The 12,357-nt window shown below is 42.4% G+C and overlaps 1 protein-coding gene across 1 annotated transcript; it reads right to left on the bottom strand.

Annotated features, from left to right (window-relative positions):
* Window positions 1-900: 900 nt before the first annotated feature.
* On the bottom strand, window positions 901-12,154 carry CAVIN2 (caveolae associated protein 2; the record flags this gene model as incomplete). The annotated part of the gene is made up of 2 exons (XM_080689016.1): window positions 11,412-12,154; window positions 901-1,686 (listed from the first exon to the last, which is right to left on the bottom strand). The coding sequence occupies exons 1-2, from the start codon at window positions 11,892-11,894 to the stop codon at window positions 901-903; spliced, it is 1,269 nt and encodes a 422-aa protein (XP_080545142.1). The 5' UTR covers window positions 11,895-12,154.
* Window positions 12,155-12,357: the final 203 nt, after the last annotated feature.

The following is a 12,357-nucleotide window of genomic DNA, read 5'->3' as shown; positions in this document are numbered from 1 at the left end:
TTGGTATTTCTTTAGAGAAATATCTGTAATTCCTTTTATTTTCTAAGAAAAAATTGTAGCTTTAGCACAATAAAATGTTATATTTGAAAATATTAAAAAATAAAAATGTTGTGAAGCTATATTATTCCAGGCTATATGAAATTCTTTAGTATTGTTATTTAAAGAGAGATTAGCCTTAATATTGTGAATGTTTCACTTTTAAAAAGTACATACATTTTCCCCTTTGTCCTCATTTCTTTGGCATTCTTTGCTTCCCATTTCCTTTGTTTTCCTTCTTAGCCTTCTTTTCTACTAACCATGACTTTATCATTCCAGTAGCTGACTACAACAGCCTTTCACTTTTTCCTTCATTTGCAATAAAACAATGGCTTCTATTAAGTAAATAACCAACTGAGCATGTTTATCTGTTTTGTAAATGTTTTCTCTTCAAAATACATAGTTCTATCTTAGCCTACATACTTATGACTATTATATGTCACCCACCTAAAGAATGATAATTAGGTCCAGTGAGTACTGAAGAAATTCACTCTATTACTGGGACAGTATTCAGCAAGCTGATGGAATGACCAAACAATGAATCACATTTTATGACTGGTCTCTAAAGTATCTGTTTTTTCTGACTAAGCCAAAAAAAAAAAAAAAAATCGGTTTTGTTCAATTGTTCCATTTTTTCTTCCTGGCCATCTTGGAGAAATTCTACAGCAGTAGAACTTAAGAACAAACTAAAAGTGGACCCCCTGACAGGTTGCCTTTTTGATCTCATGTGTGTTGCTGTGGTGTGCTGGCTGGTTTCTTCCTGGACGGTAACAGTCATGGGTGGGCAGAGCTGGAGATGAGCAGGAGTTTGTTTCTAGCCTCTGGTTGCCCACGTAGCTAAAGTGTAGGCTATGCTCAGGCAGTCTAGTTCACAGGAAGCACAGCTGGCTGCACTGATTCCTCATCTGAGTGACCTGTCTCCTCAGAGGTTCGCTTGTAGCCACCCTCATAGCATACCTTCTGTGCTTGTTCCAGAGCCACTGACTCCTGCTCTTCATCCTCCTCGATAGTCAAATCGACGTTACTGTCCATCCCGGAGTTACTCCCTCTCCAGGCCACCTTCTCAGCATCCCCTTCTGCGGTCTTCCCTTCTGCCAGGGTGCTGGAGAGCGACGCTTCAGGAAGACCCTCTGCCAAGGAGCTCTCCTCGTGGTCATTCTGCATCTGGTCACTGCTGGGCGTGTCTTCTGACTTGGCTTCATTTTCCACAGGGCTTTCTCCCTCCCGGACTTTCTTTCGACCGAAAGTGAGGGGAGAGACCTTGAAGGGGGAGCTTTTCCCTGAGGATGTTTTCTGGTGATTGGATGTGAGAGATTTCTTAATCTTCTCTCTCCTCTCCACAGATACGATCTTTGTCCCCAGTTGGTTCATCTTCTTCTCGATGTTCTGGCGGGAAAATGCTTTCTTGAGGCTATCTACTTTCCTGAGGCTGGATCTTTTTATTTTCTCTGCCCTACTTTCTTCCATCTTTTCCTCAGCACTGTCTTCCAGGGCCTCCTCATCATGGGGTAATTCATCATCCGATGAGAGGTCCACCGTGTGTAAGGTTTCCTCCAAGGACTTGTTTTCATCAGCAAGCTCCTCCTTCCCTTCCGCCAGGCTGGGAACTGGCTCTTTCACAAACACACTGGCAGGGATCTCATTTTCTTCCTGCAAAGAGGACAATGTAGGTTTCATGTTAATAGCATGTTTCACAAGTAGACCAAAAAGACTCGTGTGTGTGTGTGTGTGTGTGTGTGTGTGTGTGTGTGTGTGTGTTCTGGGAAGTGAACATGATAGGAACTAAATATGTGTGGCTTCAGTCTTCTTGAGTCGGAAGCATTCATTCTAAATTGGTCAAGTCCTTCCCTTTCAGCTGGATAAGGCCAAGGCCTGCCTGTTGGGACCATCATGAGGGCAGCAGGAAGAGGCTCTATCAGTGACTAGCAGGGGGAAGTGGGTTGTGACTCAGACCAGGAAGCTGCCTAGATAAAGGAGCTAAAGTAAGTTACTGTGCTGTGAATTCAGAAACTCGCTCTCTCTCTTGCCCTCTCTCCAGGTCAGAGGGCTCAGCTCCTGCCAGAATTCCACTGCAAGAGACTCAGGGTCAAGTTGAAAGATAAAAAGATGGGAGGAGGGGAGAAAATCTAGATGCCCTCAAGTGCCAGCTACCATGGAAAGCTTTGCCGAATGACAGAAATGGAGGTTTGGTCCACCTTAGTATCTGCTCAGAAGCACCATTTTGCTGATGAAGACATTTCAGAGTAAGAGAAGCAAGGGCTCAACTTCCTGGGGCCATTCATGAGGATGTGTGGCTTAGGATACTCTTTGTGGGAGCTAACTGGGGAGGTGAGATACTGGGGTCAGTTTTAGAGTAGTGAGGGACAGGAGCTATCAGAAATGGCATATGAAGCCTCTGTTATTAAACAGAGCTTCTTTGTGGTGGAAAACTTTGGCTGCTACCACTAGGTAGAGTGAGGAAAGAAGCTCAGGATGTGCCATCTTCCTGGCACGTTTCCCCTCCAGCTCCAACATAGGTAAGATGGTGCCTCAAGTATCACAGGAAGGCGCCATGGCATTGCTCCGTGGGGACATTCGAATCCAGACAGACTGGGTCACATGGCACAAGAACCTTTTTGAGTTTTATACTTTTCTTTGAATATTAGAAAATGAGAGCCCATCAATAAAGCGCCATCACGTTTTCCCTTGGAGAAATGGCACAGAAAGGCATGTGTGGCAGGAGGCCGAGTCTCTGCCTTTGCTGTACTGCTAAATGGCTGTGAAGCTTCAGCAAATAACTTAATCTCCTTGGGTCTCAGTTTCTTCCAAATATGAACCAGAGGATTTGACCTAGATTAGTGGCTTTTCAACTGCCTTCCCAGGGGCAGCAAGGGCTCTGCAGAGGGGGCAGGGCTCCAGAGCCCCTTGCCACTGCGGCTGCAACCAGAGCTTCTAGGTGACTGATTATATCATGGACTGCCCTTTAAAAGTCTATTTGAGAGCTAAACTTTATGCAAAGTTCATGTTAACAGGAAGAACGAACAGACTTTCTTTCTGCATAGGGGAACAAACCTAGGAGCATTCTTCTGAGCTATACCCTTGGACATTTTTTCTTTATTTTTTATTTTATTTTGAAGCAGTATCTTATTTAGGTGCTGAGGTTGGCCTTGAACCTGTGATCCTACTGTCTCAGCCTCCCAAGTATAATTCCCAAGTATTAGAATTATAAATATGTGCCACCATGCCCAGCTTCAAACTTCCTTTCTTGCTTTGCAGTTTTGATAGGCTAAAAGGCAGTAAAATGGGGCAGAATAAAAAGAAAAAAAAATGCTCTAAGAGTGACCATATAGTTTTAACTTCTTAATACAAAGGTTACATAAAGTTTTGATATTAGAGAGAAACTTAAAAATTCTTCTCCTTGACCACTGAATGGCATAATTATGATTCTCCAATGAAAGACAGCCCTTTTTCTCCTCCTTATCCACCTACTCATATCGAATCCTTTCCATAAGTTGGTTAGACGCAAAGGAAAAAGTCTTGAGGAGAGGTAGGTAAGCAGCAGAAAGTCTGGTTGAACCGAATCCTTGCTAGAGTGAAGTTATTGCATATCCTGTTTCCCAAAGCGCTCTTCACACCCTCCCGTTCTGAATGTCATGGAAAGTGTTAGGCACGCAGTGTAAAAGACGAAGTAAAAAAGTGAAAGGAGTGTGGAGTTACCAGGAGAAGTTTAAGATATGGGATTCTGCTGAATGCAGCTTTCTCCTGTTTCAAGTTGAGGCTGCTTCTGTCTCCCTGGACAGTACTCTCGATGAGGGGAGGAATTTGTGTCTCTTGTTCACTACCACGTCTCAGAACCTGAAGCTCAATAGCTACTGGTTAAATGAGAGCTTATTGGCTAAGGTGGCTTTCTAAGAACCATCTGCAGGTGGTTGGAATGGGGACTGCTTCTGCAGACTTGCAGACTACAGAAGAAAGTTTAGAAGAAAGTTTGCTGAATGCTGGGGTCATACTTCTGAGCACCCAGGAGAATCCAAGTCCTAAGGAAGGCATTGGTCTTTGTTTTACAGGAAGGATTTTATTCTCAGTGAATGAGTATTACCGAAAGGGGGTAGACTACAAAAATAGTGGGACTCTGATATTTAGTCCAGAAGCAAAATTTCATCTGGGGCTTGACAAGGAGGTTGGGAAGGTTTGACAGGTATTGCTTGCAGAAAAGGAAGAAACCAAGAATTCAGTGAAATGTTATTAAAATTTCTCAGAAAGGAAGGCAGAAATTCAGGCCAAAAACTATAAAAATAAGCCTTGGTTCCCAGAGAAAAGGTACATTTTGTATAGTATAATCTTTCAGGGTAATCAAAAGTAGTAAATTGGATAACTTCCTTTTCTGAAACCTGAACAAAAGGTAGACATATTAACTGTACTTCTAAAAGAATTAAGACGATATTTCAGGTTTCCTTAAGTGCAAATTTTATCATTACCAAAGCATGGTTGCTGTGGAACTAAGAACTCTTGAGTCTCTATTTTCACGCTCCTTTGAGGAAAGTACACTAGAAGGCGAATCAGAAGCAATCTGTGCTAGAAACAGCCTGAAAACGTGGGGTGTGGGGAGGCACTGAGGGAAGGTAGGAAGGCCAGTTGAACTCTTTTGTGAAATGCCAGGAAATTTATACAGGAGCTCTTTGATGCCAACTATGGAAATTAACCCAGCAGGAAGAGCGATAATCCAGAATGAGCTGGATGTGTCTTTGTGCAACTGGAAACCAGTGAGATGTGTCTTCTTGGCTGACTTCTATGCTTCTGCTGTCATTTTAATTACTCCAGCAGTATTTTATGTTCTGACTACTGGACAGTGTTTATTTTGTGGCTTCTTATGGCATCCACTCCAAAGGCAAGCTCTTTCTTTTCACACAGAAAGTTGTGACCGTCCAAGCACATGTAGCTTTTACCTTTATGTGATGTTTACTTAAAAACAGAAAAATACTGATGCTTTTTCAAATCTCCATTCTTTTGAAAGACATATGCATGGTGTTTGACTATGAAGTATCGGCCACAGTGGTAGAAATTCAGTTGAGCTTCAGTTAATGGATCCTGTCACTGCTCTCTCCCCGAGGTGCCCAGTCTCACTGTGCACACATCTGTTAATACAGCCCCCTTACACACATCTCATGGAAACACTTGATATTTTACCTGCCTACAGGTGAAGTGACACTATGATTTGCTTTCTCCTACAGATTCTATGGCTGACAGCTATTTCAGGGAGAAGGATCAAGTACACGGCCTTAACTCTATCACTGCTTACATATGTTGGTTACCTATTTGTCTACTTAAGGTTTGTGGCTCCTTAAAATGGCACTAAAAATCCCCCTGGGCTGCACTGTGTCCTTGGCAGTTCTACTCAGTAGAGGCCCCTAGGAGTAGCTGGTTATTTGTCCTTTGTTTTTAAAAAGGTCCTCAGCCTCCTCTGATACAGATGTTCCTGGTTCTGACCTTTTACAAGGACCCTTAGGAGGTTTGCGGAGGAAGGGAGAATTAAACAGCACACTCCAGACATATATGATGGATATGCTGGCAGCACAAAAGAGAAAAGGGATGGAAAGAACTCTTGAGAAGTAGCATTTCCCCTGCACTTTGCCTTGTTTACTATTTATATTGATTCTTGAGAACTAATAGTCCCAGTCTTGCATGTAAATATCAATGCAGAGAAACTTGCCAGCATCCTGGGTACTTCTTGGGTTGAGGCTCATGGAAGCAAATCTTCTTTGCATATATGTAGGCATGCACACTTTTACAAAGGGAAGACTCCCTGAGTAGCATTCGAAAAGAAAATTAACCCTAAGTCATTTGAAAACTTAAATAAGGAGAGAAAAGCCAGCAGTTTGCCTTCCTGCCACCAACTTATCATTCTTGTTGTTAGACAAAAATAACAAAGGATGTCACATTCCTACGGGGATGTGGTGGCATCCTGGAGGGATATGAAAACCATAAATTTGTGTCCATGGAAAGTTTTATCCAATAATCTCTAAATACTAGTTATTAAAATGAAACTCTGCCCACCTGACATTCTGATTTATAGGTCCCCTACACATTGATGGTTTTCTCCAATTTGTGTTTCTGAGGTATAGATTGCCAAGTGGATAAAACCATTGATTAGAACTGCACCCCTAGGGCAGCTGTCGGTGGAATCAGCAAGTCATAAGAATAAAATGCATTAGTTATAATCCCTGAGCAGTCTTTCACATTCTGGAGGATTTAAAAGTTTCATTATTTTTCAGTGTTATCAAGGGTTCAATTTTTTTTTTTTTTGGGGGGATCACACTGGTTAGGTGTTCTTTGTTACACATGAAAAGCACAAAACAAAACAAGACAAAAAAAAAACACGGACTATTTTAAAGCTGATACAGAAAATCCAGTGAAAGTGAACTTTACCACAGTAAGATTATACTTGTTTTTACTCATTTGATAATTCTGTAATTTTTTATTATTAATAATATGAGGCCTCGCTAGTTACTTTGTTTCTCCGGGCCTCCGCTTCTTTGATATAAAATATAATTAAAGTGAGTGATGACTGGTGCTTTCCAACTCTAAAATACTTGACTGTGTGATATTAACCTAAACCCCACAAAAAAGAATGAACAAATTGCAGAAACAATGCCCAGTGTACTCATGCCAAGCGTGTTTTGTTTCATGCAAGAACAAAAACTACAGAAACCAAGTTGTGTTGGAAAACATTTTTCCTTCATTAAATTCAGACAGATATAGATTAGAAACCAATGGGAGAGGTAACATCTACTTGGATGGGCTGCATCTGAGAAAGAGTCTAGTTATTTATTTTTTATATCTGAAAGAATGTAATAATTTTTAAAGAAATAACAATACACAGTTATTCAGTTAAAGTTCTGGGGGGCAGTACTGACATTACATTCTTTAAACAATAACAATAAGAGATACTATTTTGTTTATCTAATAAACTAAAAGGGCATTGTATAAGTAGCACTTCAAAATCAGTGTCTCTTTGTGGGATTGTTAACCTGTGGGTGCTCTAAACATGGCAAGCCATTGATTTTCTATATCCACCTTTCTTCCATGTCTGTACTAATTCAACAGTTTTTAAAGAGGTGGCTTTATACAAAGTGCAGTATTTAAAAAAAATCAAGTTTAAAACAGCCCAAAGATATTATGCTTTTAGCACTTTTCTAAAATTTTGATCTAATTTAAGGAGCCAAATGATTAATATTTGAGCACAGTTATAGGCTCAGTTCTTGTAGCCACTGCAAATAGCTAACCTTTCTAGTTTTTTCACCCAATTTCACAATTTTATGTGGAGGAAAGTGTAAGCTGTCCATGAGTACTCTCATTTTGTGCCCTGGATTAGAAATTATCCCCAAACTGCTTTTTCAAATGATCATTACCAGAACCTTAAGAGGACATAAGTGGACAGCGTGCCCTGAAGGCCAGTTTCTTGTGAAATTCTAGCCTCTTCAACCAACAGAGAAAATTTCCTCTTAACTATACATTCACTGATTTTTCTGTACAAATTCTATTTTTGGTAAAAAGTAGCCATGCTTCCAGGCAAAGTATTAATCTTTGTCTTTTTGTAGCATTTGCTTCTTGATTAGCAATGATTATGAGTCTTATTTCATGTGTGCTAGGTCAAGCCTCAGTATTTTGAATTCAAACACTGATCTTAAGCTGTTACAAAAATTTAAAAAGGAAAGATGCTGAGTTTAATTAGGATTTTAAAATTTGTTGAATTGCTCAAAGGGAGAGGGATATTTCTCCAGTTTTAGATTCTACCCGTAGTAATTTGGAGTAATTGCTAAGGAATTAAATGCTAAAGAGCTACAATAATGTTGTAAAGTTCAGCACAGATTTCAATAAATGAGTGGCATGTTTGAAGTAGGAAAAATTAACAACAAATTGTGAAATAATAAATTCAAATGTATTAGCAGCTAGTCAACCAACCAACCAGCCAACCAATAGATACCTGTAGCTTTTGGAACACCTGACAGTACTTCACAAACTAGAAACATAATCTTTTCAATGCTACAATACTAAATATGCCCAAGTCGGGGGAAAGATTTTCTTTTCTCCCTCTCTTCTTTAATATTCACATACTATTTTTGTCTTCAACTAGAAAAATCAAGAAATTTCCTAAGGGAGCATCCTGTATAGGGTTCAAGTGGACTGAGCACCACAAAAGGAAAAAAAAAAAAGACACAAAGTAATAACTGGTTCACTATCTGCCCTCCACATTCCCTGCAGTTCTAGGGATCAGTCCCCTTCTGTGCCACCACAAGATGAGTCTATTTAGATTAGGACTTTTGGGCAGAGTTCTTTACCTTCTTGGAGATTAATATTGATTTCGACGTGTGTGTGTGTGTGTGTGTGTGTGTGTGTGTGTGTGAATAGGTTCTAACTTAAAAGGCATAAATATAGCTGTTATAAGATCCTGGGAAGGGTGTGGTTAGTTTTGCCCCAAGAGCATATTTCTAACCAAACGAAAGTATAGTTTATTCTCATAGCAAGTACATTTCAGAGCCATTCAGTAATAGTTTCTATTTACTGACAATGTCAGTCTATGATAACCATTTTAAACATTATGACCTTTATTTCTCACCACACAAGAGAGAAGAAACACTAATAATGTCTAGAAGCACATGTTCAGAGATCAAGTCAACATGAGTTTGGATCCCAGCTTCACCACCATGTGGTAAATACATTCCGACACACTGCAAACATCTCTGAGTCTCAGCATCCTCACCTGTAAATTGTGGATATGTGAGATAATGCATAGAAATATGCTTAACAGTGTATGCGGGGCTTGAGAAGCGCTCATATACTTTTGGTGTTATCTTTAGTGTGTAGATGAGGAAACTTTGGTTTAGAGAAAATAAAAAAAAAAAAATGTGTCCAAGGTCTCATGTTGCAAATTGATGAAGCAAGAATGTGAACCATTGTCTGTGTGACTTCAACACTTATTTTTGCTACCACTATCCTGGGCTACTTTCTAATACATATTATTGTTCATTCGTTGGTATGATTACTACCCTACTGAAACCTCTACTTAAAAAAAAAACATAGAATAAAGGGGTCTTTCCACCAAGGACTGCATTTGCCTTTGTTTCTTTGAATTGTCCTCTAGAATTGGCAGATATTGAGATTTTTCATATCCTCTATGCTGATAAAAGATCTTACATTATGTTAGAAAGGTGTAGCTACTTGGCTCCAGGTCCCTGACTCCTAAAACGCTCTTTAAAAGTGTATAGGGGCTTGCTGAGGGACCTGGGGTGCAGTCTGAACACAGTGTTCCAGGGGCTTGCTGAGGGACCTGGGTGCAGTCTGAACACAGTGTCCCAGGGGCCTGCTGAGGGACCTGGGGTGCAGTCTGAACACAGTGTCCCAGGGGCCTGCTGAGGGACCTGGGGTGCAGTCTGAACACAGTGTCCCAGGGGCCTGCTGAGGGACCTGGGGAGCAGTCTGAACACAGTGCTTTGTTTCTCAGTTTCCACACTGGTTGGTCTTGAGCTTTCCTGTTTCAGCTTTTTGCTCCCTTTGTGGAGAATTCCTACCATCTCTGGCTGCAAATTCGCACCTGTCAGTCCAATGTGACAAAACAGGTGACTGTGTCAGGTCCACACCCACAGCACATGCTTTATAGTTCCCTGACAGTTTTTTTTTTAATGTCAGATTCACAGTTCTCTTAAACTTCTGCCCCACCTCTATATTTGTAGAACATTCAAGGCTAAACAAAAGTCAATCCTGACAAATTGTGATTTTCCTTTACTAGATATAAACTTTCCCTCCACACCCCCCTAGTAATTGAGAGATGCGACAAGAAATAATCTCTTTGATTCATACCGGAAAGAGGGAAATTTCCTTCAGCGACTCAGATTTAAACAGGTCTGTACATGTTTGGTTTTGTTTGGAGATCATTATTTAATTTAGAAATGCCTATAGAGCTGAGATTTCTAATATATTTTAGGCTAGTAAAGTATGGATCTCACATGGCTCACTGTAACTCTTTTCGGTTCACTGGCTACATGAAAAGCTATTGCATTTGCATTAAAAGCTGAAAGGTTTCCTGGCTGCAAAAGCCTGCAATGGTGCAGGAGGCCATCGGCTGCTAAACCTTCATACCATGCTAGTGCAATTTGGGGAGGACAAAAAAACAGCAAGATGAGTCTTTCCTTTTATGGGTATAGGAAGGCTTAGGGTCTAACTTGGCAGAGTGGATTCATTTAGAAAAAGAAGGCTCCCTCGGTTTAAGTCCCAATTTCTAAATCTCTCTTGAGAGATGAAGGCTCTCCCTGTGTGCTTTCACAATCCAACTGTTGGTTTATAGCCTCTCCCCTCCATGGCTTTGAAATCCTCTCCTATTCACAAGGCCACAACGAGACAGCCCTGAGGCAGGATGGCAATTGCTTCCTGGGCTCGGCGCTGGCTGTGTTCCACCCGATGGAAGGGCTTCCAGCATTAGGCAGGGCTGCCCTGGGATTCACAAATGCCCACCACTTGGTGGAACAACAGCCCCACGCAATCTCCCTGTCCCCAAATAGCCTCTTGCTGCATTAATTGCATCATTGATGCATTTAAAAAAATTAAGTGGCCTTTTTATTCTAAGGCAACTATTTGAAGGAGAAAACATTCAAGACTGGCCTTTGTGACCGTAACTGATAACGCTCCTTTTATTTTACGTTACAGCGGTGTTCTCTCTGAGCAATGAGAGTCGTATCTCATGTGTTTGTAAAGTTTATGCCCTGGTTTTTCAGTGCATAATTTGTTAAAGATGAATGTAACTCGATGGCTTTGCCCCCAAAAAAGTTTTTAAGGAGCACGGCTATTTCAATTCTAATCAAATCAAACGTCCATTTGGTCCCCAGAGCATTAGTGGCCTTTGAAACAAAGAATAGTTTACACAGCTATGACTTTGACTTTTGGGTTAAGATAAAACAAAACAAAAAAGCTCTTATGATTACCTCATTTCCACAAAGAGTTAATAAACAGCCACTGAATTAATTTGCTCTGTCCAGCTAGCAGCTGCAGCCAGAGCCCCAAGTCCCTAATGCAAGGAGACAAATCAATTTGACTAGGGTGGTACATGCACCTGTGCATCTCCCCAACCTATAGGAGGTACATCCAGGTGTTCACTGACAGATGACCCCAGTCTGCCAACCCCACAGGCATCTGCCATGCGGTGAAGCAGAAATCACCGGGGAAATTCCTACCCTTGTGTGCAGAGTTCACACTCCCCTGTTGCAGGCAGATGGGACAGTGCCTCCTGTGTGTGTTGCCTGACAGGCAGGACAGATGTAACCATGTCTAGAAGAGCCAGGAGCCCTGAGATCTCGAACGACGAGGCCCTAGCCCACGTGTGAGGAGGCGTTGGGGACACTGACCTGGAAGATGAGCACTTTGAAGTGGTTGCGCCTGAGCAGCTGGGCGTGGTTGCTCTCCAGCCGCTTCACCTGCGCGCACTGCGTGTCCATGCGCTCCTTGACGGCGCGCGTGTGCGCGCTGACCTTGCGCGACTTCTCCAGCAGCTTGCTGACGGTGTTGCTGGTGGAGGCCTGGTACTTGGAGAGCTTGGTGAGGTCGTTCTGGATGCCCTTCACGGAGCCCTCCAGGCTGATCTGCCGCTGCTCCATCTTGTGCTGGTTCTCCTGCACCTTGTCCAGCATGTTCACCAGCTTGTCCAGGAGCGTGTGCACGGTGACGGCGTTCACCTTCGAGTTGTCCCGGATGGTCTCCTCCGTGCTCCCCAGGTTCAGGCTGGGGCTCGGCGTGGAGGACGGGATTGGGCTGGGGCTCGACTGCTTCTCCTGGTAGATGTCAGAATTAGGGTGCTGGAACTTTTCCGCTTGTGCTGCATCTTCTCCCATGGCTGTACAAATGGGAACCTTCTTCCTCACCTGGGCTTTCTTGCTGGGGTTTGAAGCGCGGCTCTGAGGGAGCAGACTGAGGCCTGCTGGTCTGAGCTCTGAGCTCTGAGCACCGCTTGCTTGTTCTCCAGGACTGGCAGAGGTTCAGACAGGCAACAACTGGCTAAGCTGATCAGGGGAACTGCATTCCGGCTGCTCTTAAAGGCCCTACTCCACCCAGTGGGAGGCGAAGGTTACAGAGCTGAGAACCACTCAGAGTTCAGAGGCACGCACACACTTCCTAGCCCAATTCCCCTCAGCAGAGAACACTCGGTGGCAGGTTTAGCTTTTCTTTCCTAATCCCCTTCCCCTTTTAAAGTAAGTCCAATGCCATATTTCAATCATGACTTCATCTAGAGGCGGAGAAACAACATGTTAACTTGGCCCAGGGCCACAGCCTCCGATTGGCTAGGGCTGGTAAACT

Source organism: Muscardinus avellanarius (genome assembly GCF_963383645.1).
Source record: "Muscardinus avellanarius genome assembly, chromosome: 2".
NCBI lineage: Eukaryota > Metazoa > Chordata > Mammalia > Rodentia > Gliridae > Muscardinus > Muscardinus avellanarius.
The sequence above is the reverse complement of the archived record's forward strand: the minus strand, read 5'-3'. Positions and strand labels throughout refer to the sequence as shown.